This window comes from Panthera pardus, unplaced genomic scaffold (assembly GCF_024362965.1).
Source record: "Panthera pardus isolate Hobbes unplaced genomic scaffold, ASM2436296v1 HiC_scaffold_21, whole genome shotgun sequence".
Classification (NCBI taxonomy): Eukaryota; Metazoa; Chordata; class Mammalia; order Carnivora; family Felidae; genus Panthera; species Panthera pardus.
In genome coordinates, this window is record NW_026526777.1 from 3399230 (window position 1) to 3425959 (window position 26730).

At 43.4% G+C, this 26730-nt stretch overlaps 2 protein-coding genes across 7 annotated transcripts in view; both read left to right on the forward strand.

Annotated features, from left to right (window-relative positions):
* The window catches only part of LOC109260382 (T-cell surface glycoprotein CD1a-like), a 53182-nt gene extending 35225 nt beyond the window's left edge, over positions 1–17957 (forward strand). For both annotated transcript variants that reach the window (XM_053908888.1, XM_019433304.2), the window contains exons 2-6: positions 15177–15443; positions 16117–16395; positions 16595–16873; positions 17202–17292; positions 17439–17957. In XM_053908888.1, coding sequence (XP_053764863.1) covers positions 15177–15443; positions 16117–16395; positions 16595–16873; positions 17202–17292; positions 17439–17484 — 962 coding nt within the window. In that variant the 3' untranslated portion in view covers positions 17485–17957. The remainder of the gene's footprint in view (positions 1–15176; positions 15444–16116; positions 16396–16594; positions 16874–17201; positions 17293–17438) is intronic.
* LOC109257280 (T-cell surface glycoprotein CD1a-like) overlaps positions 1–26403 on the forward strand; it is a 115860-nt gene extending 89457 nt beyond the window's left edge. Inside the window, exons 1-7 of one of the 5 annotated variants that reach the window (XM_053908883.1) lie at positions 14502–14569; positions 22994–23057; positions 23606–23872; positions 24549–24827; positions 25026–25304; positions 25632–25722; positions 25866–26403. In XM_053908883.1, coding sequence (XP_053764858.1) covers positions 22997–23057; positions 23606–23872; positions 24549–24827; positions 25026–25304; positions 25632–25722; positions 25866–25962 — 1074 coding nt within the window. In that variant the 5' untranslated portion in view covers positions 14502–14569; positions 22994–22996 and the 3' untranslated portion in view covers positions 25963–26403. Of the gene's footprint in view, positions 1–14499; positions 14570–18021; positions 19127–22993; positions 23058–23605; positions 23873–24548; positions 24828–25025; positions 25305–25631; positions 25727–25865 lie in introns of those variants that run through there. The other 4 variants (XM_019433293.2, XM_053908885.1, XM_019433290.2 and 1 more) reach the window with 4 other exon arrangements.
* Positions 26404–26730: the final 327 nt, after the last annotated feature.

Sequence of the window (26730 nt, forward strand, 5' to 3'; positions counted from 1 at the left end):
GGGTCTGGGGGTTACAAATCAATGTCACTAGGTGTGTCCATTAGCACAGACAGCCTCTGTGGATAATTGATTATTTCAACGGCAGTGCTAGTGGAGATGTCCATGGTTAGATTTCAGTTACTCAATTTTTTTTTTAATTTTTCATTTTAATACATTTTACTTTTTTTTAATTAAAAAAATTTTTTATTTGATTTATTTTTTTAATTTACATCCCAGTTAGTTAGCACATGGTGCAATAATGATTTCAGGAGTAAATTCCTTAATGTTCCTTATCCATTTTGCCCATCCCCCACCCACAACCCCCCCATCAACCCTCTTTTTATTCTCTGTATTTAACAGTCTCTTACGTTTTGTCCCCTTCCCTGTTTTTATATTATTTTTGTTTCCCTTCCCTTCAGTTCATCTGTTTTGTCTCTTAAAGTCCTCATATGAGTGAAGTCATATGGTATTTGTCTTTCTCTGACTAATTTCACTTAGCATAATATCCCCTAGTTCCATCCACATAGTTGTGAATGGCAAGATTTCATTCTTTTTGATTGCTGAGTCATAGTCCATTGTATATATACACCACATCTTCTTTATTCATTCATCCATCAATGGACATTTGGCCTCTTTCCATACTTTGGCTGTTGTTGATAGCACTCCTGTAAACATTGTGGTGCATGTGCCCCTTCGAAACAGCCCACCTGTATCCCTTGGATAAATGCCTAGTAGTGTAATTGCTGGGTTGTAGGGCAGTTGTATTTTTAATTTTTTGCAGAACCTCCATACTGTTTTCCAGAGTGGCTGCACCAGCTTGCATTCCCACCAACAATGCAAAAGAGATCCTCTTTCTCTGCATCCTTGCCAAAATCTGTTGTTGCCTGAGTTGTTAATGTTAGCCATTCTGACTGGTGTGAGGTGGTAACTCACTGTGGTTTTGATTTGTATTTCCCTGATGATGAGTGATATTGAGCATATTTTCATGTGTCGGTTGGCCATCTGGATGTCTTCCTTGGAGAAGTGTCTATTCATGTCTTTTGCCCATTTCTTCAATGGATTATTTGGCTTTTGGGTGTTGAGTTTGATAAGTTCTTTGATTTTGGATCCTAACCCTTTATCTGATATGTCATTTGCAAATATCTTCTCCCATTTCATTGCTTGCCTTTTAGTTTTGCTGATTGTTTCCTTTGCTGTGCAGAAGCTTTTTATTTTGATGAGCTCCAAAAAGTTCATTTTTGCTTTTGTTTCCCTTGCCTCCGGAGACGTGTTGAGTAAGAAGTTGCTGCAGCCGAGGTCAGAGAGGTTTTCGCCTGCTTTCTTCTCTAGTATTTTGATGGCTTCCTATTTTACATTTAGGTGTTTCATCCATCTTGAGTTTATTTTTTTGTGTGGAGTAAGAAAGTGGTTCAGGTTCATTTTTCTGCATGTCACTATACAGTCTTCCCAGCACTTCAGCCTCTTGCTGAAGAGACTGTCTTTATTCCATTGAATATTCCTCCCTGCTTTGTCAAAGATTAATTGGCCATACGTTTGTGGGTCCGTTTCTGGGTACTGGGTTCTGTTCCATTGATCTGAGTGTTTGTTCTTGTGCCAGTACCATACTGTCTTGATATTACAGCTTTATAATACAGCCTGAAGTCTGGGATTGTGATGCCTCCTGCTTTGGTTTTCTTTTACAAGATTGCTTTGGCTATTAGGGGTCTTTTCTTGTTCCATACGAATTTTAGAATTGTTTGTTCTAGCTCTGCGAAGAGTGCTGGTGTTATTTTGATAGGTATTGCATTGAATATGTAGATTGCTTTGGATAGTATTTACATTTTTATAATATTTGTTCTTCCTATCCAGGAGCATGGAATCTTTTCCCATTTTTTTTGTGTCTTCTTCAATTTCGCTCATAAGCTGTCTATAGTTTTCAGTACATAGATTTGTCACCTCTTTGGTTAGATTCATTCCTAGGTATTTTATGGTTTCTGGTGCAATTGTAAATGGGATCGATTCCTTGATTTCTCTTTCTGTTGCTTCATTATTGGTGTATAAGAATGCAACCGATTTCTGTGCATTGATTTGACATATTGCCACTTTGCTAAATTCATGGATCAGTTCTAGCAGTTTTTTGGTGGAATCTTTTGGGTTTTCCATATAGAGTATAGTATTATGTCATCTGTGAAGAGTGAAAGTTTGACTTCCTCCTGGCCGATTTTGATGCCTTTTATTTCCTTGTGTTGTCTGATTGCTGAGGCTAAGACTTCTAATACTATGTTGAATAACAGTGGCAAGAGTGAACATCCCTGTCTTGTTCCTGACCTTAGGGGGAAAGCTCTCAGTTTTTCCCCATTGACGATGATATATGGGTCTTTCATATATGGCTTTTACGATCTCGAGGTATGATCCTTCTATCCCTACTTTCTTAAGAGTTTTTATCAAGAAAGGATGCTGTATTTTGTCCAATGCTTTCTCTGCATCTATTGAGAGGATTATGTGGTTCTTGTTCTTCTTTTTACTGATGCGATAAACCACATTGATTGTTTTGTGGATATTGAACCAGTCCTGCATCCCAGGTATAAATCCCACTTGGTCGTGGTGAATAATTTTTTTTAATGTATTGTTGGATCCCGTTGGCTAATATCTTGCTGAGGATTTTTATATCCATGTTCATCGGGGAAATTGGTGTATATTTCTCCTTTTTCGTGGGGTCTCTGTCTGGTTTCAGAATCAAGGTAATGCTGACTTCATAGAAAGAGTTTGGAAGTTTTCCTTCCATTTCTATTTTTTGGAACAGCTTCAAGAGAATAGGTGTTAACTCTTCCTTAAATGTTTGGTAGAATTCCCCTGGAAAGCCATCTGGCCCTGGACTCTTGTTTTTTGGCAGATTTTGGATTACTAATTCGATTTCCTTACTGGTTATGGGTCTGTTCAAATTTTCTATTTCTTCCTATTTCAGTTTTGGTAGTTTATATATTTCTAGGAATTTGTCTATTTCTTCCAGATTGCCCATTTTATTGGCATATAGTTGTTCAAAATATTCTCTTATTACTGTTTTAGTTTCTGCTGTGTTGGTTGTGATCTCTCCTCTTTCATTCTTGATTTCATTTATTTGGGTCCTTTCCTTTTTCTTTTTGATCAGACTGGTCAGTGGTTTATCAATTCTGTTAATTCTTTCAAAGAACCAGCTTCTGGTTTCATTGATCTGTTCTACTGTTTTGTTGTTGTTCTTGTTGTGTTGTTTTGTTTTTGTTTTTTGTGGTTTTTTTTTTTTTTGTTTTTTGGTTTCAATAGTGTTGATTTCTGCTCTAATCTTTATTATTTCCTGTCTTCTGCTGGTTTTGGGTTTTATTTGCTGTTCTTTTTCCAGCTCTTAAAGGTGTAAGGTTAGACTGTGTATCTGAGACCTTTCTTCCTTCTTTATGAAGGCCTGGATTGCTATATACTTCCATCTTATGGCAGCCTTTGCTGTGTCCTAGAGGTTTTGGGCTGTGGTGTTATCATTTTCATTGGCTTCTATGTACTTTTTAATTTCCTCTTTAACTTCTTGGTTAGCCTATTCATTCTTCAGTAGAATGTTCTTTAGTCTCCAAGTATTTGCTATCTTTCCAAATGTTTTCTTATGGTTGATTTTGAGTTTCATAGTGTTGTGGTCTGAAAATATGCATGGTATAATCTTGATCTCTTTGTACTTGTTGAGGCCTGATTTGTGTCCCAGTATGTGATCTACTCTAGAGAATGTTCCATGTGCACTGGAGAAGAATGCATATTCTGTTGCTTTAGGATGAAATGTTCTGAATATATCTGTTATGTCCATCTGGTCCAGTGTGTCATTCAAAGCCATTGTTTCCTTGTTGGTTTTCTGTTTAGATGATCTGTCCATTGCTTTAAGTGGGGTGTTGAAGTCCCCTACTTTTATGGTATTATTATCAATGAGTTTCTTTATGTTTATAATTAATTGATTTATATATTTGGGGGCTAACACATTTGGTACATAAATGTTTACAATTGTTAGGTCTTCCTGGAGGATAGTCCCCTTAATTATGATATAATGCCCTTCTTAATCTCTTGTTACATTCTTTATTTTGAAGTCTAGATTGTCTGATATAAGTATGGCTACTCTGGCTTTCTTTTGACAATCATTAGCAGGATAGATTGTTCTCCATCCCCTTACTTTCAATCTGAAGGTGTCTTTAGGTCTAAAGTGGGTCTCTTGTAAACAGCATATAGATGGATCATGTTTTCTTATCCATTCTGTTACTCTGTGTTTTTTTTATTGGAGCATTTAGTCCAATGACGTTTAGAGCGAGTACTGAAAGATATGAGTTTATTGCCATTATGTTTCTTGTTGTAGAGTTCGAGTTTCTGGTGGTGTTTTCTGTCCCTTTCTAGTCTTTGTTGCTTTTGGTCTTTTATTCCCCCTGTCTTTTCTCCTCTCAGAGAGTCCCCCTTAAAATATCTTGTAGGGCTGGTTTAGTGGTCACAAACTCCTTTAATTTTTGCTTGGGAAACTTTTAATCTCTCCTTCTATTTTGAATGACAGCCTTTCTGGATAAAGAATTCTTGGCTGCATATTTTTCTGATTTGGCACATTGAATATATCCTGCCACTCCTTTCTGGCCTGCCAAGTTTCTGTGGATAGGTCTGCTGCAAACCTGATCTGTCTTACCTTGTAGGTTAAGGACCTTTTTCCCTTGCTGCTTTCATGATTCTTTCCTTGCTTGAGTATTTTGTGAATTTGACTATGATGTTCTTTGTTGATGGTTGGTTTTTGTTGAATCTAATGGGGGTCCTCTGTGCTTCCTGGATTTTGATGTCTGTGTCTTTCCCCAGGTTAGGAAAGTTTTCCACTCTTATTTGCTCACATAACCCTTCTAACCCCTTTTCCCTCTCTTCATCTTCTGGGACCCCTATGATTCTATTGCTCCTTTTAATGAGTCACTGATTTCTCTAATTATTAAATAATGCTCCTTTGTCTTAGGCTCCCTCTTTTTTTTGTCTTCATTATTCTCCACAAGTTTGTCCTCTATATCACTGATTCTCTGTTCTGCCTCATCCATCCTTGCATCTGTGGCATCCATTTGAGATTGCAGCTCAGTTATAGCATTTTTATTTCATTCTGACTAGTTTTTACTTCTTTTATCTCCACAGTGAGGGATTCTAATTTATTTTTGGCCCAAGCTAGTATTCTTATTATCGTGATTCTAAATTCAGGTTCAGACATCTTGCTTGTATCTGTGTTGATTAAGTCCCTGGCTGTCACTTCTTCCTGTTCTTTCTTTTGGAGTGAATTCCTTTGTTTCATCATTTTGAAGGGAGGAAAGGAATTGGTAAGGTAAAAAAAAAAAAAAATTAAAAAATTAAAAACAACACACACACACAAATCAAATAAATGATGCTAGATTCTAGGTGTGTTTTGGTCTGGTTAATGAAACTAGTTTGATAGATTAGAGAAAAAGGGGAAAAAAAGGAAAACCTTTGAAAATTTGAGAAAATGAATACAATGAAATAGAATAACATGAAATGATGGAAGTAAGATGGAATATAAAAATTTTACAAAAAAGTAAAAAATATAGTAGAAAAAATAAAGAAAAATATTTTTAATAAAAATTGAAAATAAAAATAGATTTTTCTCTTTCTGTATTCAAGAAAAAGAAAAGAAATGAAAAAGAATACAAAAGAAAGAAAATTGAATAAATGGACCAGTGAACAGACTGAAATACGATTGAAATTACATCAGTTTCCCCTAGAAGTCAAACTATGAAGCACTTTATAGTCCATAGACTAAGCAAGCAGAGAGGTTTCTGGTGTTCCTGAAGAGCAACATTGGCCCACTTGGGTGGGGCTTAGTGTATCAGCTGTGTTTTTCACTAGATGTCACTGCTTAGCTTACTGGGGTGGATTGTTGTGGTGCTTGTAGGTGTGTATGTGCATGCGCAGAAGGGGTGAAAATGGAGTCACCCAGCTACCCAGTGCTCTCCCCTACTAGCAATCTTGCTCCTGTCCTTTGTCTCTGGTTTCCATCCACTCCCTGCTTTTACACTGTCTGTGACCAAGCCATTAGTTTACCAGGTGGCACTTCTCTCCTGAGTTTTATCTCAGATGTGGCTGTGTTTCCCCACCCCTCACTTCTGAGGGACTGCAGCTTTGACCCATTCAGATCGTCTGCAGGAGGGTCTCACCAAGCAATGACTGGGTGCCGGCCATGCCCAGGAACATTTGTGGGATGGTGCTGCTGTTGATGCCCAGAGACTGCAGCTGGGCACCAGCCCACCCCAGAAAAAGTTCACACGATAGTACAGCAGCAGCATTTCAGAGATTACGGAAAATCACAACACACATCTGGCACCAGGCTTCACCCTTAATGACCTTGTTCCAGCACCAGTGAGTGTGGTTGTTCTCTGGGGTCTGCTGGGACTGGGTGGCCACACAACCTCTACCAAATGTCCTTTCAGCAGTGGAACCACTTCTCCCCATGTGGCCCAAGAACCTTCCAGACCCCACTCTGCTCCTGGAGATTTGCCCTTCCCACCAGAGCACTGCCAGGTATTGAGCTGAAGAGTTTCAGACTCTGAGATCTCCCTGTTTACAGAGTGTTAATGGAATTTAAACCCTCTCCTTTCTACTTTCTCACTTTTTAGTTCAGTCCCTGCGACTGTTTCCACTTTTCCACTTTCCCTCCAGCTGCTTTTGGTGGGGCGCTTTTCCCGAAATCTCCCTCTATCTCCGTCTTCTCTCCTCAAGCAAAAATAGCTCCCTGCCCTCCATGGCTTCTCTCTCCCCCAGTTCACCTCTCCGCGCCGTGAACCTGATGAGTTCTGTGGTGCAGGGTGCAGATTGTTGCGTTGATCCTCAAATCAGTTTTCTAGGTGTGCAGGATGGTTTAGTGTTGATCTGGCTGTATTTCATGGATGTGAGATGCAAAAAAACTTCCATGGTGTTCTGCCATCTTGGCTCCTCCTCCAGTTGGTTCTTTGCAGCATTCTATGATCAGTAGATCTGGTATGTGAGACAAGTTTGTGCTGGTCTTCTGGGATTGGACCGGTTTTGCTGATTCTCTGGAGGACTTGCCCTAGTGGAGATGTACCTGCAGGGTGCAGTGGAGGGGGCTTGGTGTAAGAGGCTCCAACCTCCACTTGATGGTGCTATTTTGCTCACTGAGGTCAATCATGCTGGGGGAGGGTGGGAATGGCATTACCCTGCTCTCTCGTCCCCAGAAAGGGAAGCTCAAGCCTGCTGCTCCCCGGCAAGCCCACACAGAAGAGCAAATAATCATCCATCTTGGGTCCCCAGCTTCTTCCAGATCCCTGCCTTCACTCTGCCTGCATCCAAGCTGTCTGCCTGCCAGGTGGCTCAGTACTCCTGGGTTTTATCTCAGATGAAGAGCTGTTTCAAAACTCCAAATTTTAAAGATCCACATGGTTCAGATTCATTCTAACCCTCTGGGAGAGTGTTTTGCTGCTTTTTTGCTGCTTGACAGTTCATCCCAGATATCAGTTGCTTGACAATGCAAGGTTTTGGAGTATATGGTAATGCTCAGCCAAAACCTGGACCAAGGTTTGCTACCCTAAGCTGCCATCTCTATTTCTATGCCAGTGAATAGAGCAGCACATTGGCATCTTCCAGGTCTTTTGTCCCCTACAGACCATGCCACCTCTCCCAAATGAACTCCAAGCAGGGGAACAGTTTCTCCCCATGTGACCCAGGGGATCCTCAGACCATGCTTTCAGCTTCTGGGTCTCTACCCAGAATAAAGTTCCCCACCAGAGAACATTTAAGCCCACCAAACAGGACACTGGCGATTGTTCTGACCTCCAAAACTTCAGTCTTTGTGTTTCATTGCTTATAAATAATGTGGTAGTCAGTCTGTCTTCTTTTTCCACACAGTGGTTTTGGTGAAAATTTCTTAATGTAAAATACCCTTTGTGTTCATCCACCCTTTCTCTCCCTCCAACTGTCTCTCTCTCTCTCTGTCTCTCTCTGTCTCTCTCTCCCTCTCCTCTTTGCTCTTTCTGTGATCAGGGCTCCCTCCCCTTTGCAGTGTCCACAGTTCTTCCCCCCCCCCCCAAAGCTCCTACCTGCCACATTGTGGCTGTTTTTGAGCTGTTGTTGTTCAGTTTTGCTCTCTCAGTACCCAGATCATTTCTTGTGTACTCAAAATGTTTTGATATTCATCTACCTATGTTTGAGCAATGAGGCAAAGTTTCCCCTAGTACTCTGCCAACTTAACTCCCACCTGATAAGGAATTTAAAGTAAGGAAACCATAAGGAAACCATCTGATTTGAGTAAATAATGGAGGGCATCAGTGAGACCCTCAATAAAGGGAGAGAAGATAAAAAAAAGAAAGAATCAGAGAGGGAAAACTCAAGAGATGAAATTAAAAATACATGGATGGAATGAAGAGTAGACCATACGAAGCAGAAGAATGGATCATCAACCTGGAGGATAAGGTAAATGGAAAGCAATCAAGCTGAGCAGGGAAGAGAAAAAATAATACAGAATGAAAATAGATTTATGGAACTCAGAGGCACAGGCAAGCATAGTAACATTTGCATTATCAGGATCACAGAAGGAGAAAAGAGAGCAAAGGGTCAAAACATTTATTTGAAGAACGAATAGCTGGAGAATTCCCAAATCTGTTGAAGGAAACAGAAATCAAGAATCAGACAGCACAGAGAGAACCTTACAAAATTACTATGTCCACACCAAAAGACATAGTAATGAAAATGACAAAGAATCATGATAAGGGAGAATTTTAAAACCAGCAAGAGAAAAGAAGACAGTTGCATACAAAGGAAATCCATAAAGCTATCAGCTGATTTTTCATCAGAAACTTTGCAGACCAGAAGGGAGTGCCATGATATCTTCAAAGTGCAGAAAGAAAAAGGCCTCTAAACAAGAATGCTGTACCCAGCAATTGAATTGAACAATTAATGAGTTTCCCAGACAAACAAAAGTTATGGGAATTCATGACCCCTAACCCACAATACAAGAAATACTGAAAGGAACTGTGAGTAGTAAGGAAAGGAAAGATCAAAAGGAAAGGAAGCACAAAAATAGTAAAAATAAGGATATACATAAAAATGAGTCAAAGGACTCACAAAATAAAGGAAGTAAAATATGACACCATATCCCTAAAATGTGGGGAGAGAGAATAAAGAATGATTTCAAAGTTAAGTGACCAATAAGTTAATATTGACTGCTATATACAGAAGATGATATATATAACCTAAATGATAACTACAAATAAAAAATTAATAGTAGATACTCAAAAAATAAAGAGAAAACAATCCAAGTATATTACTAAAGAACACAACTAATCACAAAAAAAGAGACCAAGAGGAGAAAGAACCAGAAAATACCTAAACAACAATGAAACAAGTAACAAAATGGGAGTAAGCATATGCCTAACAATAAATACATTGAATGTAAGTAGATTAAATGCTGTAATCAAAAGACACAGTGTGATGAGATAGATGAAAAAACAAGTCATATCTTTATACTGACTAAAAAAGACTTATTTCAGACCTAAATACACATGTAGATTGAAAAGGAAGGGATGGAGAAACATTTATCCAGCAAATGAATGTGAAATGGAAGCCAAATAGTGTTTAAAGGAAAAACTGTACCAAGAGACAAAGATGAACACTATGTACTAATAAATCGAAAAATGGAACAAGAAATACAGCAGTTGTAAATATTTCTGCACCCTACATGAAAGCACCCAAATACATAAAGCGGTTAATAGCAAACACAAAGAGAAAATGAACTAGGAACAATGGCTTTGAATGATACATCAAATCTGATAGATCTAAATGGTATATTCAGAACATTCCATCCTAAAACAGCAGAATACATATTCTCTTCAAGTGCACATGAAACATCCTCCAGAACAGACCATATATTACACAATGAAACAAGTCTCAATAAATTCAAGAAGATGAAAATCCTACCAAGCATTTTGTTCTGACAGCAACACTATGAAATTAGAAATTAACCACAAGAAAAAAAAATCTGGAAAAAGCATAAAATACATGAAGTTTAAATAACATGGCACTAAGCAATTGATGGATCAGCCCAAGAAATCAAAGAGGAAATAAAATTTCATGGAGACAAATGAAAATGAAAACACAATAGTCCAAAATTTCTGGGATATAGCAAAGGTTGTTCTAAGAGGAAGGTTTATAGCAATACAGGCCTACCTAAAGTAGCAAGAAAAATCTCTAGAAACAACCTAACCTTACAACTAAAGGAGCTCGAAAAAGAAGAAGAAATAAAACCCTTAAGCAGCAGAAGAAAGGAAAGAATAAAGATTAGAACAATTTAAATTATATAGAAAATTTTTTAAAAGGACACAAAAGAACAGATCAATGAAACTAGGTTTCTTTCAATAGAGAACAACTAGGTTGTTCTTTCAATAGAACAACACAATTGATAAACATTTTGCCAGGTACATAAAAAAGGAGCGAGTAATAGAGTGAACTCAAACAAAAGCAGAAATTAAAGAGGAAAAATAACAACTGACACAACAGAAACAAAAAGGGTTTTAAGAGACTATTATGAAAAATTATACACCATCAAATTGGACAGCCTACAAGAAATGGATAGATTCTGAATAACACATAATCTCCCATAAATGAAGTCAGATGAAATAGAAACTTGGAGCAGACCATTTATCAGCAATGAAATTGAATCAGTAAGGAAAAAATTCCTAACAAACAAAAGTCCAGGACCAGAAACCTTCACAGGAGAATTCTACCAGATATTTAAAGAAGAAATAATACCTATTCTTCTCAAACTATTACACAATATTGGATGGAAAGCAGAGATTCAAAATCATTTTATGAAGCCAGAATTATCCTGATACCAAAAGCAGATAAAAACACTATAAAAGAGAGAACTGCAGTCCAATACTTCAGATGAATAAAGGTACAAAAATCCACAACATCATATTAACAGATTGAATCCAACAATACATTAAAAATTTCATTTGTAATGATCATGTGGAATTTATTCCTAAGATTCAGTATCATCCAATATTTACAAATCAATCAGTATTATATATGACATAACAAGAGAAAGGATAAAAACTGTATGATCATTTCAATAGGTGCAGAAAATTTGTTTGACACAGTACAACATCCATTGATGATAAAGTCCCTCAACAAAATAGAGTTAGATATAACACAACTCGACATAATAAAGGTCATATATAAAAAACCCACAGCAAACATCATACTTAATAGTGGAAAATTGAGACCATTTCCCTTCATTTCAGGAAGAAGGCAAGGATATCCTCTATCACCATTTTTATTCAACACAGTACTGGAAGTCTCAGCCACAGAAATCAGACAAGAAAAAGTACATCCAGATTTACCAAGAAGAAGAAAAACATTCAGTATTTGCAGATGACCCAATACTATATATAAAAATCCTGAAGATCCCTCCCAAACTACCAGGGAAAATAAATGAATTCAGTATGGTCACTGTATACAGATTCAATTTAGAAAAATCCCTTGCATTTATATACACTAATAATGAGGCAGCAGAAAGAGAAATTAAGAAAACCATCCATTTATAGTTGCACCAAAAATAATAACATATCTAGGCATACACTTGACCAAAGAGGCGAAAGACCTGTGCTCTGAAAACTATAACACACTGATGAAAACATTTGAATGAGACACAAAGAAATGGAAAGGCATTCCATGCACATGGACTGGAAGAACAAATATGTGAACATGTCTATACTAACCAAAGCAATCTATAGATTTAGTGCAATACCGCTCTAAATCCCAATAGAATTTTTCACAGAACTAAAGCCAACAATGTAAAATTTGTATGCAACCACAAAAGACTCCAAATGGCCAAAGAAATCTGGAAAAAGAAAAACAAAGCTGGAGGTATCACAATTCCATATTTCAAGTTACACAACAAAGCTATGGTAATCAAAACAGTATGGTATTGGCACAAAAGTAGACACATAGATGAATGGAAGAGAGTAGAGAGCCCAGAAATAAATCAATGATCTTATGGTCAATTCATCTTTGACAAAGGAGGCAAGAATTTGCAATAGGAAAAAGAAAGTCTCTTCAACAAATGGTGTTGGGAAAACTGGACAGCTACATGTAAAAGATAGAAACTAGACCACTTTCTTACACCATACATGAAAATGAACTTAAAGTAGCTTAAGGACCTAAATGTGAGACCTGAAATCATATACATCATAGAAAAGGGCATGCCCAGTAATGTCTCTGACATCAGCCACAGCAACGTTTTTCTAGATATGTCTCCTGAGGCAAGGGAAACAAAAGGAAAAGATAAGCTGTTGAGACTGCATCAAGATAAAAAGCTTCTGCACAGTGAAGGAAACAATTAACAAAACTAAAAGGCAGCCTATGGAATGGGAGAAGATATTAACAAATAACATATCTGATAAAGGATTAGTATCCAAAATATGTAAAGAACTTGTACAATAAAACACCAAAAAGACAAATCATCCAATTAAAAAATGGGCAGAAGACATGAATAGACATTTCTCCCAAGAGGACACCCAGATGGCCAACAGACTCCTGAAAAGATGCTCAACATCACTAATCATCAGGGAAATGCAAAGCAAAACCACAACAAGAAATCACCTCACACCAGAGTGGCTAAATTTATTTATTTATTTATTTATTTATTTATTTATTTATTTATAAAAATTTTTATTTTTTCAATATATGAAGTTTATTGTCATATTGGTTTCCATACAACACCCAGTGCTCATCCCAAAAGGTGCCCTCCTCAATACCCGTCACCCACCCTCCCCTCCCTCCCACCCCCCATCAACCCTCAGTTTGTTCTCAGTTTTTAACAGTCTCTTATGCTTTGGCTCTCTCCCACTCTAACCTCTTTTTTTTTTTTTTCCTTCCCCTCCCCCATGGGTTTCTGTTAAGTTTCTCAGGATCCACATAAGAGTGAAACCATATGGTATCTGTCTTTTTCTGTATGGCTTATTTCACTTAGCATCACACTCTCCAGTTCCATCCACGTTGCTACAAAGGGCCATATTTCATTCTTTCTCCTTGCCATGTAGTACTTCATTGTGTATATAAACCACAATTTCTTTATCCATTCATCAGTTGATGGACATTTAGGCTCTTTCCATAATTTGGCTATAGTTGAGAGTGCTGCTATAAACATTGGGGTACAAGTGCCCCTGTGCATCAGTACTCCTGTATCCCTTGGGTAAATTCCTAGCAGTGCTATTGCTGGGTCATAGGGTAGGTCTATTTTTAATTTTCTGAGGAACCTCCACACTGGTTTCCAGAGCGGCTGCACCAATTTGCATTCCCACCAACAGTGCAAGAGGGTTCCCGTTTCTCCACATCCTCTCCAGCATCTATAGTCTCCTGATTCAGAGTGGCTAAATTCAAACACAGAAGAAACAAGTGTTGGGGAAGATGTGGAGAAAAAGGAAGTCTTGCACCCTGTTAGTGGGAATGCAAATTGGTACAGCCACTAAGGGAAACAGTATTGAGGTTCCTCAAAAAACTAAAAGCAGAATTACCATATGATCCATTAATTCTACTACTGTATACATACCCCAATAATACAAAAAAAGCAATTTGAAAAGATACACGCGCCCTTATGTTTATTGCAGCATTACGTACAATAGCCAAGATATGGAAGCAGCCCAAGTGTCCATGGGTAGATGAATGGACAAATATGATGTGGTATACACATGCAGTGGAATATCACTAGCTGTAACAAGGAGCGAAATCTTTCCATTCACAACCGCAGGGATGGATCTAGAGAATATGATGGTAAGTGAAAGAAGTCAGTCAGAGAAAGACAAATAGCATACGATTCCACTTATACGTGGAATTTAAGAAACAAGAGAAACAAACAACAAAAAAATAGATAAGAACAAAAGGAACTGGACCCTGAACTATGGAGAACACACCGCTGGTTACCAAGGAGGATGTGGGTGGCAGGTGGGTGAAGTAGGTGAAGGAGATTAGGATTACCCTTATATTGATGAGCACTGAGTAAGGTGTACAGGTGCTGAATCACTCTATTGTACACGTAAAATGAATATAACACTGTATGTTAACTATACTGAAATTACAAAAAAACCCAACCAAACAGAAGACCACTAACACTAATCAGCTGGGCTGGGGGTGAGACACGAAGGAAGTTCTTGGGCAGTGTCCCAAGGACTGGAGAGACAGGGTGAAGGCAGGGTCCAGGGCTGGATGCTGGGGAGCCATGTTCATGGGTTACTGCCTTGATGAGGAGAAAAGGCACGAGAGGTAGGGTCCCTTTTCCATGCCACACAAGACTTGTTCTGCAGCACCTGAACTAGGGCCTCAGGGAGCAGGATGGAGGCAGGTGACGGAGAAGCTGGAAGCCGGAGAGGAGGGTCAGACCCGGAGGAGAAGTGAGAGTCTGAGTAGGTGTCCAGGGTTGAGGGAGGAGCCCATTTGCATTGTCGTGGAGACTCAGGGAAGGCATGTGTGTTGAGAAGGAAGTCAGAAGAGAGGGGCTGCGTGTGGGGAGGTTTGTGAGAACAGACGCCAAAGACCCACTTTCCGAGAGAAAGAAAGCACATCTGCACATAAGATGCTGTTGTTGCAACTGGTGTTGCTCACGGTTGTCCCAGGTGGTGACACTGACGATGGTGAGGACTCTGGGCCTGCCCTGTGGGGGCACGTGTGTGTGCGCGTGTCTGTGTGTGTGCTTGTATGTGTGCGCACACACATGTGTGCGTTGGTGTGCATGTGCTTGTGTTCTGTATGTGTAAATATATGTGATTATGTGTGGATAGTGCCTGTGTGCGTCTCTCTGTGTTTGCATGTGTGCACATGTGTGTGTCTGTACATCTGTGTTTTTGTATGCATGTGTGCATAATTCTGAGTATTTGTGTGTGTACATACGTGCATTTGTGTCTGTGCATATGGGCATGCAGGGTGTGGGTTCCCCAGCACATACCTGGGGAGTGTGGGATGTCAGCCTAGTTCCTTCCTGAGCATCCTTGACCCCAGGGCCTTGTACTCTTCTGGACCATGGGTATGAAGCTCTGGGCTCTGGGGCAGCACATGTCTCCAGAGGGAACTACGGCTCCCTTTCCTCCAGATTTTGATGCCCCTCCCTGAGACCTTTTTCTGCATTCTCTCTCCTTCCCAATGCCCTCCTCTTCCTCAGTCTATCTCTTCTTCTCGTACAGACTTCCAAGAGCCAATCACTTTTCGAAGCATCATGACAGCATCCTTTTACAACCATTCCTGGACACAAAATCTGGGTTCTGCTTGGCTGGATGGGCTGCAGACTCATGGCTGGGACAGCAAGAAAGGCATTTTCATGTACAAGCGGCCTTGGTCCAAGGGCAACTTCAGCGAGAAGGAGCTGAGGGAAGAGGAAAGGACATTACAGACATTCTCCATTATTTTTCCTTTGATATTTCAGAACCATGTTCATCAATGGCAACTTGAATGTGAGTTTGGATCCATCGGGGCAGATGGGATGGAGGTGGCAGGCGTGTGCATCTCCTTGAGTTCCTTCTTCCTCTAGGAAGGAGCGTCCCCTGGCTTCTGAACTTCATGTCTCTCCCCATCGTAAAACTGAATTCCACATGTGTTTAGGGGGCAGAACCTAGACCCCGATTCTTGAAAACCTTCATGTCTTCTGCTACTTCCCATCTTCTCATTGATCACAGGCTGTGCTGTCATGTCTTTATTGGTATCTCCCATGACCACCCCATTTCCTGGCCTCCAGCCAGGTACCCACCTCTCCCTCACTCTGTGACTGATCCTTGAAATGTGCTTTTCACCCAATCCAGATCGCTCAGTGAATCTATGCGTTTCCTGTACCCACTGCTCTCCCCTCACCCTAGATGATTTTATCCCAGCTCTCCATTGGAGACCTTCCCTGTTCTCTGCCACACCCTTCCAGTATCTTCTCCCACATTTGTGCCTTCCTCAGTCATTCACCTCTTCCTCTGCCTCCAGTGATCACCCATTTTCTGAGCCTCCACCTAAACCAAACTTTGCTCCATTCTTTCCAATACACTCAATATCTCCCTCTGCTTTCTTTGCCTTTCACTTATATTCACCTCATTTCATTTCTTTCTCTCCCCCTTTCCTATAACACACAGTCTGTCTTCCCAGATCCCTTTCAGGTACAGGTGGCAAAAGGCTGTGGACTGCATGTTGGGGAATCATCAGTAGGCTTCATGAAGATTGCATATGAAGGATCAGATCTCATGAGCTTCCAGAACACGTCATGGTGGCCATCTCCAAAAGGTGGAAGGAGGGCTCAGCAGGTCTCCAAACTATTCAATCAGTACCATGTGGTCAACTTAAGAATACGAGCACATATTATTGACATCTGCCCCCGTTTCCTCTTGGGTCTTCTTGAGGCAGGGAAGGCAGATCTTCAGCGGCAAGGTCAGTCCTGCTCCCTCCCTCCAAGCATTCTCTATTTTGCGCTCATAAATTTGCAACATTTCCTCAAATTCAGAGTGAAAAGGGGCCAAGAGGGAGAGGGGTGATGCTGACAGGTTTCTAGAGGTGGAAAGACGTGTGTATCTAAAGCGATGTGAAGATCTACCTTCTCAGTCTGAGAATACCCGTCCTGTCTCTGCAGTGAGGCCAGAGGCCTGGCTGTCCACTGGCCCCAGTCCGGGGCCTGGCCGTCTGCTCCTCGTGTGCCACGTCTCTGGCTTCTACCCAAAGCCAGTGTGGGTGATGTGGATGCGGGGTGAGCAGGAGCACCAGGGCACCCGACGAGGCGAGGTCTTGCCCCATGCTGACGGGACATGGTATCTTCAGACGTCCTTGGATGTGGAAGCCAGAGAGGCAGCCGACCTGTCTTGCCGAGTGAGACACAGCAGTCTAGAAGGCCAGGATATGGTCTTCTACTGGGGTGAGAAAGGGCGGGGTCCCCTCTGGGAAAGACAGTGGCAGGTCCTCAGAGCCGGAGAGCCTGAAGAGAAACTTGGGATTCTAGGATTCCAGACTAAGAAGTACATATATTTAGTAACCCAGGAAGTGGTGAGCTGTGTGTGAGGGTCCTGTAGATGTGGGAGGAAGCAGAGATTGGGTGAACGGTCCATCTCTGAGCAGGGATGGGAAATGAGAAGGAGGAAGGGTGGTTGGTGAGGCAGAGGGTGATGGGAGCAAAAAGGACCAGGTAGGTCCAGGTCAACCTGGGGTGGATGGGAATTGACACCCTCTGTGCACCAAACCCACAGAGCAGCACCGCCCCGTGGGCTTGGTCTTCCTGGCGGGGGTCGTGCCCCTGGTGCTTCTGGCAGGTCTTGCGCTCTGGCTCTGGAAGCGCCGGTAAGTCTCTGGAGCCACCTTTCTGCACTTTCCGAAGAGTCTCCCCACTTTCCTGTCTGTCCTCAGCCCTCCTCGTCCCAGTGCCGTCCCCCCTGCGTTCCTCACCTCCCCCTGCTGCAGAATGATTTCCAATCTGTTCCTCCCAGGAAATCACACAAGACACCTCAGCGTACTGGCCTCCCTTTGGAGTGAGATCCCGGCAGCCCGGGACCAGGACGTCCCTAAACCCAGCTCAGTGGTGATGGACCGGCAAGTCTCTATGTGACTGTTGTCTTTCCTTTCTGCTCAGTGATCAGTTGTCAAGATGAGTTAAGTGTAATTTAAGGGGATTTCTTGTTCTGACCTGACTCTGGGACTTAAATCTCAAAATTATCTCAGAGTATAATGAAGTCCCAGCAACGTCCATGCGTCACAGGCATCAGACATCACTTCCTCCAGTGAGCCATCCCTTATTCATAACTGGAAACAGTCTTTGCTTGGTGAGAATTAGCACCTCATTTTCCTGCACTTGGCAAATCTATTCCTGACCCCCAGCCCTTGTTGCCAACAGTTAGGGTCCCTTCCCTTCTAATTCTTAGGACTTTAGAGATGAGGTCCATGTCTTTTTAATATTTGTATCCTTGGCAAGGAGCCCCACTGCATGGAATATGTCCTCAATAAATACCTGTGTTTCATAGGTTTGTCTTTTTCTTTTGCCTCCTGACAGGTTTGTAGTAGTTCAGATGTTTGCACACGTGGACATTTCTGGAAAACAACGTTGAGATAGAAGGGATGGAAAAGGTGAAAAACATTGGGAGGGGGAGAGCAAATCATGGCACTTCACCAAACTTCTCCCCTACATTGGACTCTTTGCCTGCTTCTGTTGGGTCCAGTCCACCTGTCATGCTCTCATGGCCACCTTGTGGTTTTTGGTTGGTTGACTCCACCCTCGTGTGTAGCCCTGGGTTCTAATCAGCCTGACTTCCTCAGGAGAAAGCATCTTTGACAATGTGACAGGACAAAGGATGGACAGGTAACCTCCAGTTCATGACAATCATCAGACACCTGCCACTTGTCCTTGCCCAGAGTGATGGTTCAGGGCCACGCACCTGTTCCAGGTGGCTCAGGTCACAGGCATTCTGGTTCCTGTGGTCAATGGCAGAGAATGAGATGATCTTTCTTGTCTTGGATGATAAGGTCGGGGTATGAAGCATAAACAACTACAATCCATTTTTCAGCAGCAGAACAGAAAGCCTGAGGATGACACCTGCATTCAAGAAGGCAGAGAAACTGTACATGTGAAGTTTTCCAAGAGGTTGGATCCAACGTGTTCTCACCACAAGAATGAGAAGAAGAGAAAAGAAAGAGAAAGGAGAGGACCCAGATGTGAGGTGGTGGGGTAGTGTTGTTGTGGGCATCACGTCACCCTGTACATCAAGTGTGTACTTCGTTTTATGTTTTTTTTGGAGAAAACAGAGTTTATTGCCCAGCAATTAAAAGTATTCAAATGTGGGATGAAAGCTACACAAAATGTTAATTTTCATGGTTGGCTTGGATTCAGGTTTTCTTGACCAATTCTTCGTTTTCCTTCAAAATGCTGCATGCCACTTGAGGCTCGGCAGCTCAGGACCTGAGCGTCACCTGCAGCTCCCTGCATGCCGTGTGCCCTGGGCTCCCGACGTTCTTCAGGCCGTCCTCCTGGAGAAGCTGTTGGAAGACTTTCATCAGGAGGACCTTTGTTCATGTCACATCACAGGCTCTGCTGCACCTGCCAGAGCTGGCGAAGGCCCATGTGGCCCGTGGGGCCTCCCAGCCATCCTTCCTCAGGGGCTAGAAAACTGCACTCTGTACAAAGGTACAATTTTCATTTGTCATCATATTCCCGTGAAGCAGAAAACAGTAACAACAACAAAACCAAAGCATCAGAAAAGTGAAGGCAGACGCACAAACCCGCAGAATGGACTGGAGCCCCAATAACCCTGGGATCCCCAGTTCCATCAGCCCATTCATTTCCTGTATGGTTTCAGCCCAAAAAGGTAGATTTCTGTCCTTTGTGATTGGGTGCTCCCTCTGATGGACGTGGACGTGGCCCCTGGGGATGCTGGGATAATATCTCTCTTCCTTGCGGTGTTCTTCCTCACTCTTCTCTTCCTTGCCTTCAATTCTTGAAAATATTCCTCTATTCTTTTTCTTACCTGCTTGCCTTTTTCTTCACATGTCCTCACCTGTCACACTCTTACCCTGTCTTATTGACACTGACATCTGGATCAATCCCTATCCTGGGTGTTTTCGTGGGTTTCTAACAAACCGCTGATCAGGAATCGAGTGCTCGTTCAGCTGCTGGGTACGTGACTGGTAAAAATTTTCTCCAGAGTTTTCCTAGAGATGGAAGGGTAAGCTGCACCAGCCTTCATGAACCAGGAGCTGTCGTGGCAATGGCATTAAATACTCAAAATGTGAGAAATTTTCCATGGATTTCTTCCCAACACATGTATTCATTCATTCATTCATTCATTCATTCATTCATACGTACATTCTGTTATTCATTCATTCATTCATTCATTCATGACTTAGTCAGCTTTTCCTATTTGTATGGTAAACATGTTCTCTAAGACTGGTTCTAAAATGTATGAGAGGCAGCTGTGTGTACAGGTGTTTAAGACATAACAAATAATCTTGTCCTCCAGGCTTTTTTTTTTTGATATGTACATTTAATCATCCAGAGCAAACTTTAGAATTGGTAAATAAGAAAATTTAACCTCATAGATTTCAGCAATAATTGCTTTATTAAATGATCCATGAATCACACATCACCCCATGTGGCCCTCAGGTAGGCACTTAGAGAAGTTGTACAAATGGAAGGTTTTTATAGAAGGAGGGTGGGGCCGGGGAGATAGCAGCAAAAGTGAAGGATTGTTCCAGGAATCAGGCCTCTTTCTTGGGGGAAGAGTAAGGGCTCTTATCATGCATATGACCTCATCTGTCTTTGGGGGCTGGAGAGAAACCAGGTGACAGACTCATTGCTCTGATGGAAAGAAAAATTTACTGGTGATGACTGGATAAGTCTACATTTCTGGGTGGTTGTAGTTTGTTCAATTGGGTATGAAGTCCCAGGGTGGGAACTCAGCTGATGACATCCTTTTGGGTCTGCGATTTTCTTTTTCTAACAGGATGTGGCTCATGGGCATGTATCTTCATCGTCTTGAACCCCCACCAGCAGGAGCTGCCCTTGGTTCCCTGCTGGCTGGTCTGCTTGGGACAGAGAGAGGGACGCTACCTCTGCTCTGGTCCAGTCCCATCCTCAGCCAGGTGTCTTGTGTTTCAGTTTGGGGACTGGGCCTTCTGAGAGTTCCCCCCTTTGCCTCAGCAGATGGAACTTCTTAGTCTGGGACAAGGTGTGTTCCTGTCCCTTCCCCCTCTGCCCCTCCCCCCAGCTGCAGAGTGGCTCACTGTGCCCTGAGGTAGTGGGGCTCCCTGCCCTTCCCACACCCAGTGAAGGCTCCTTCCTGTATGGGGGATGGTGGTCTTCCTGCCCTTCTTAGGAGGGAGCTGCTGTCAGACGTCAGGCTTGTACCACCAGAAACCAGTTCTCTAGTCTGTATCCTGGACTTCAGTTTGTCAGGACCCTGGGAGGCCAATGGGCAAAAGCCTAGAGATATATCAAATTTGCTAAGTCTGTGACTCTCAGGGCCTCCCAGTCCTCAATGAGCCTTCAGTCATTTGTTAACAATTGTAGCTGAATTATTCATTCTGGTTTATAAAGCCTCTGGCATCTGAATCCCTGATTTCCTTGGAGGAGTCTGTATTTCCCTAGATTTTGGGTTGACAACATGCTCTCACCCTTCAACTTTGATGGATTCCAGAGAAGTGATTTGGACGATCCAGCTTTTCAAAATCTTATGTGTGGGAGTGAGCTCTTTCCAATTTTCTATGTTTCAGTCTGAACTTGCCAAAAATATTATCTTTCTCTCAACAGCCTGAGTTTATTTCAGTTTACTGGTGATCCAAGAAATAACCAGACAAATAGCCCAAACACATTATCCAGATGACATAAAGCACAAATACTTAAGGGCTTTTAAACACTTAGGAACACCATGGAAGTAGAAGGTCAGCATGTCCAGCACGGCCAACTCATGAGACAAACATGGAACATTCTAGCAGGAATAGTAGGAAGGGAATCTGGATACACGATTCCAGAACACTCTATTAAGTCCACACACTATAAATTCCCACGATTTCTTGTTGTAGATTTGCCGTAGGACCCTCGGTGTGAACTTCATGGTTATTAGCATATGCTTGAATCCAAAAGATAACTGTGTAGATTCAGATTTCAAGTAGGATTACAACTAATACTTTTGGATACTAAAAACATTTTTATGTCAAAGAAATCCATAACCTTTAAGAATAATTTGATGCCTGAACTGAATTATCCAATCACTCAGAGTTAATCATCGAGTGCCTACCACTTGCCAGGCCCTGTTGGATTTGGGATCCGGTTCCAGGGGATTAGAAACACCTGAGCCAACAACTGAGTCAAGATTCTGAGAGGGCAAACACCTGTAAAGGTCACCACTTTAGTAAATATTGTTTCAGGCAGGTTTGTTAGAGTCTAGAGTCTGCACATTAAAAGAAAACTCAGCACACCAAAATGGTTAGTTCTTGGTTGACATGATTTTCTTCCCAAGTAGACTAAAAGCTCCTTGAATAGTGGTTGCATTGTGAACACTGTATTGTCCTGCGCGTAGTGAGGTGCTTGGATCCAGGAAGCTGTTAAGCGACTGTTTGGTGAGTGAATATATATTAATGCAAGTCCGACTGAGGAGGTATTCTTCAGATGTTTCAATATCCTGTGGTCTCTCTGATGGCAACTGATTCTCCCCTAAAATAATGGTGAACTGGTGGTTGTTGATACTGTTACACAGGCAATCATGGCGAAATTTGGAAAAGCGAATAGAGTAAGTGTTAAAAGAAACCCATGGGCTCAAAATGGTGCCTTGGGCAGGCCAACTCCCCAAACCTTGTTTCACCTAACCTAAGTGCAGTCCAACCTCCCCCAGAAATGTAAGTCTTCCCCCGTCAGTGAGGAATTCTCTGTTCATCACAAGTGAGGACCTCTCTCACATGGACCCTCTCCATCCCCCAAGAGAGGAAGTCATCTGCATGATTAGACCCCTTTCCTCAATGAAAAGAAGGTGACCTTCAAATTTATCTGGTGGATTTTGCATTTTAATGCAGACAGTGAGAAGGCATAGATGGGAATGGGTTGGGGTGGGGTGAGACATGGACGGAAGCCCTTGTGGGGTGTCCCAAGGTCACGAGAAGGTGACAGCAGGGTCCAGGGCTGGGTCCTGGGGAGCCGTGTGTCTTCATGGGTTACTGTCTGGATGAGGAGAAAAGGCATGGAAGGTAGGGTCCCTTTTCCATGCCACACGAGACTTGTTCCCCAGCCTGAACAGGGCCTGAATCAGGGCCTCAGGGAGCACGACGGAGGCTGGTGACAGGGAGAAGCTGGAAGCCGAGAGGAGGGTCAGACCCGGAGGGGAAGTGAGAGTCTGAGTAGGTGTCCAGGGTTGAGGGCGGAGCCCATTTGCATTGTCGCGGAGACTCAGGGCAGGCGGGTGTGTTGAGAAGGAAGTCAGAAGAGAGGGGCTGCGTGTGGGGAGGTTTGTGAGAACAGACGCCGAAGACCCACTTTCCGAGAGAAAGAAAGCACATCTGCAAAAAGATGCTGTTGTTGCAACTGGTCTTGCTCACGGTTCTCGTCCCAGGTGGTGACAGTGACGATGGTGAGGATGTGGCCCTGCCTGGTCGGTGCAAGAGTGTTTGTCTACATTTGTGTGATGTGTGTCATGTGTGCACATGTGTTGTTGTGTACATGTGTGCATGTGTGTATATGTGTATGAGTATGTGTGTATAGGTGCTTGTGTATCTCTGTGTGTTTCTGCCGTGTGTGCACGTGTGTGGGTGGGTGTCTGTATGTCTGTATTTGCATCTGTGTCTATGTGTGTGCAAATCACGTGTAACTCTGAGCGTGTGTGTACGTGTGTGCATTGGTGTCTGTACACACGTGCACACATGGTGTGGGTTCCCCAGCACATTCCTGGGGAGTGAGGCATGTCCACCTGGTTCCTCCCTGAGCCTCCCTGACCCCAGGGCCTTGTGCTCTTCTGAATGGTGGGTGCCAAGCTCGGGGCTCTGGGGCAGCACGTGTCTCCAGAGGGAACTACGGCTCCCTGTCCTCCAGATTTCGGTGCCCCTCCCTGGCCCCTTTTGCTGATTCTCTCTCCTTCCCTCTGCCTTCCTCTTCCTCGGTCTATCTGTTCTTCTGGCACAGACTTCCAGGAGCCAATCAGTTTTCGAATCATCCTGACCTCATCTTTTTACAACCGTGCCCGGACACAAAATCAGGGTTCAGCTTGGCTGGGACAGCTGCAGACTCATGGCTGGGACAGCAAGACCGGAGCTTTCATTTTCCTGCGGCCTTGGTCCAGGGGCAACTTCAGCAATGAGAAGTTCATGGAACTGGAAAAGTTATTCTATTCATACTCCATTAGATTTCTTCAGGTATTTCAGGACCATGTCAGTCAATGGCAGCTTGAATGTGAGTTCAGGTCCCTCAGGGCAGGTGGGATGGAGGTGGCCGGTGTGTGTGTAGCCATGAGTTCCTTCTTCCTCCAGGAAAGAGCCTCCACTGGCTGCTGAACCTCTCGATTCCCCATCGTAAAACTGAATCACACCTGTCTGTTCAGGGGGCAGAAGCCAGACCCTGATTCTCGAAAAGCCTTATGTCTTCTGCTCCTTCCCCTCCCCTCGTTGACCTCAGGCTGTGCTCTGAGGCCTTCAGTAATGTCTTCAGTGACCACCCTATTCCCTGGCCTGCAGCCAGACGTCCTCCTCTCCCTCACTCTGTGACACATCCTTGAAATGTGCTTTTCTCCCTGTTCAGTCCCCTCAATGAGCTCTGTCTATGTGTTCCCTGTATCCACTTCTCTCTTCTCACCCTAGATGATTTTATCCAAGCTCTCCAGTGGAGGCCTTCCCTGTTCTCTGCCCACACCCTTCCAGTCACTCCTCCAACACTGGTTTCTTCCGCATTCACCTCCTCCTCTGCTTCCAGTGACCACCACTTCCCCTCTCTCTGAGCCTTCACTCAAAGCACACTTTGCTTGATTCCTTCCAATACCCTCAACTTCTCCTTCCTCCATCCATGGCTTCCACTCACCTCATGGCAACACTTTCCCTTCTCTATTCCTGTATCTCACACCCTCTCTTTCCAGATCCGTTTCAGGTCCAGCTGGAAGGAGGCTGTGAGCTGCACCTTGGGGAAGCATCGGTAGGATTTGTGGAGATTGCATATCAAGGATCAGATCTCATGAGCTTCCAGAACACGTCATGGTGGCCATCTCCAAAGGGAGGCAGAAGGACCGAAGAAGTCTGCACACTATTCAATCGGTTCTATGTGATCAATGAAATTATACACACACTTTTCAGTGACACCTGCCCTCAGTTCCTCTTGGGTCTTCTTGATGCAGGAAAGGCATATCTCAAGCGCCAAGGTCAGTTCTGCTCCCAACCTCCAAGCATTCTCTCTGTGCATTCATAAATTCGCACCATTTCTCAGCTTCAGGGTAAGAGGGGGCCAGGAGGGAGAGGGGATGATGCTGACAGGTTTCTAGAGGTGGAGCGATGTATGTATCTCAACTGATGTGAAGATCTTCCCTCTCAGTCTGAGAATTCCTGTCCTGTCTCTGCAGTGAGGCCCGAGGCCTGGCTGTCCACTGGCCCCAGTCCGGGGCCTGGCCGTCTGCTCCTCGTGTGCCACGTCTCTGGCTTCTACCCAAAGCCAGTGTGGGTGACGTGGATGCGGGGTGAACAGGAGCACCAGGGCACCCGACGAGGCGAGGTCTTGCCCCATGCTGATGGGACATGGTATCTTCAGACATCCTTGGATGTGGAAGCCAGGGAGGCAGCCGGCCTCTCTTGCCGAGTGAGACACAGCAGTCTAGAAGGCCAGGATATTGTCCTCTACTGGGGTGAGAAAGGGCTGGTGCCCAGCAGGGAAAGGGTGGTCCTCCAGCAGTGCAGGAGAGATAGATACAAAGTTGGGATTCTAGGGACTCCAGATCATAAAGGACTAAAATTTAGTGACCTAAGAAATGGAGAGCTGGGTGTGAGGGTCCTGTAGATACAGCAGGAAGCAGAGGGTTGGTTGAAGGGTCCATCTGTGAGCAGGGATGGGAGAGGAGAAAGAGGAAGGGTGGTTGGTGAGGCAGAGGGTGACGGGAGCAAAAAGGACCAGGTAGGTGCAGGTCAACCCGGGGTGGATGGGAATTGACACCCTCTGTGCACCAAACCCACAGAGCAGCACCGCCCCGTGGGCTTGGTCTTCCTGGCGGTGATCGTGCCCCTGGTGCTTCTGGCAGGTCTTGCGTTCTGGCTCTGGAAGCGCTGGTAAGTCTGGAACCGTGTTTCTGCTCTTTCCCAACTGTGTCCCCACCTTCCTGTCTGTCCTCAGCCCTCCTCCTCACCACGCCGTTTCCCCTGGAGTCCTCACCTCCACCTGCTGCAGAGCATTTCCAATCTGTTCCTCCCAGGAAATCACACTGGAGACCTCAGTGCACTGGCCTCCCTCCGGAGAGAGATCCCAGCAGCCCCAGTTCCAGCACTTACCTAAACCCAGCTCAGTGGTGATGGATTTGCAAGTCTCCGTGTGCAACTTTTGTCTTTCCTTTCTGCTCGATGATCAGTTGTCAATATCGGCCAAGAATAATTTAGCGGGCTTTGTTGTTCTCACCTGATTCTTGGAGTTAAATTCTACATTTTCTCCAAGTAAAATGAAGCGTGAGTACCTCCCTGGGTCACAGGCATCAGATGTCACTTCCTCCAGGGAGCCCTCCCTGATTTTCAAGGGGAAGCAGTCTCTGCCTGCTGAGAATTTCCAACGTCCATAGTTTCTCTTTGGCAAACGTATGACTCACTACCCATCCCTTATTGTCCCCAGTTGGGTCCCTTTTCCATCCTAATTCTTAGGTCTCTTGAGAGTAAAGTCCATGTCTTTCTAATATTTGTATCCTTGGCAAGGAGTCTCGCCTGCATGGAATATGTCCTCAATAAAAGTCTGTGTTGAATTGATGCCAGTTTCATAGGTTTTTCTTCTTTTGCCTCCTGTCGTGTTTGTAGTAGTTGAGACGTTTGATGTTCTTCTTGTTAAAAGTCTTTTCACTTTGCCTGGAGACTTGATACTGTCATGGTTCCTTGGTAACATCTCTGAGCCTCTGAGGAGAATACAGTTTTGTCTGTGGATATTTCTATTATTTAAACACAGACACCTGTTGGAGTGGACCTGTTGTGGATGAAAGGAGGAGGGCAGATGCAGGTCCTGGTTGTTTGAGGCCCCCAGGACAGCAGCAGAGACGTCACCTGGGGGCTTGTTGGCAGTATAGGGGCTTGGCCTCAGCT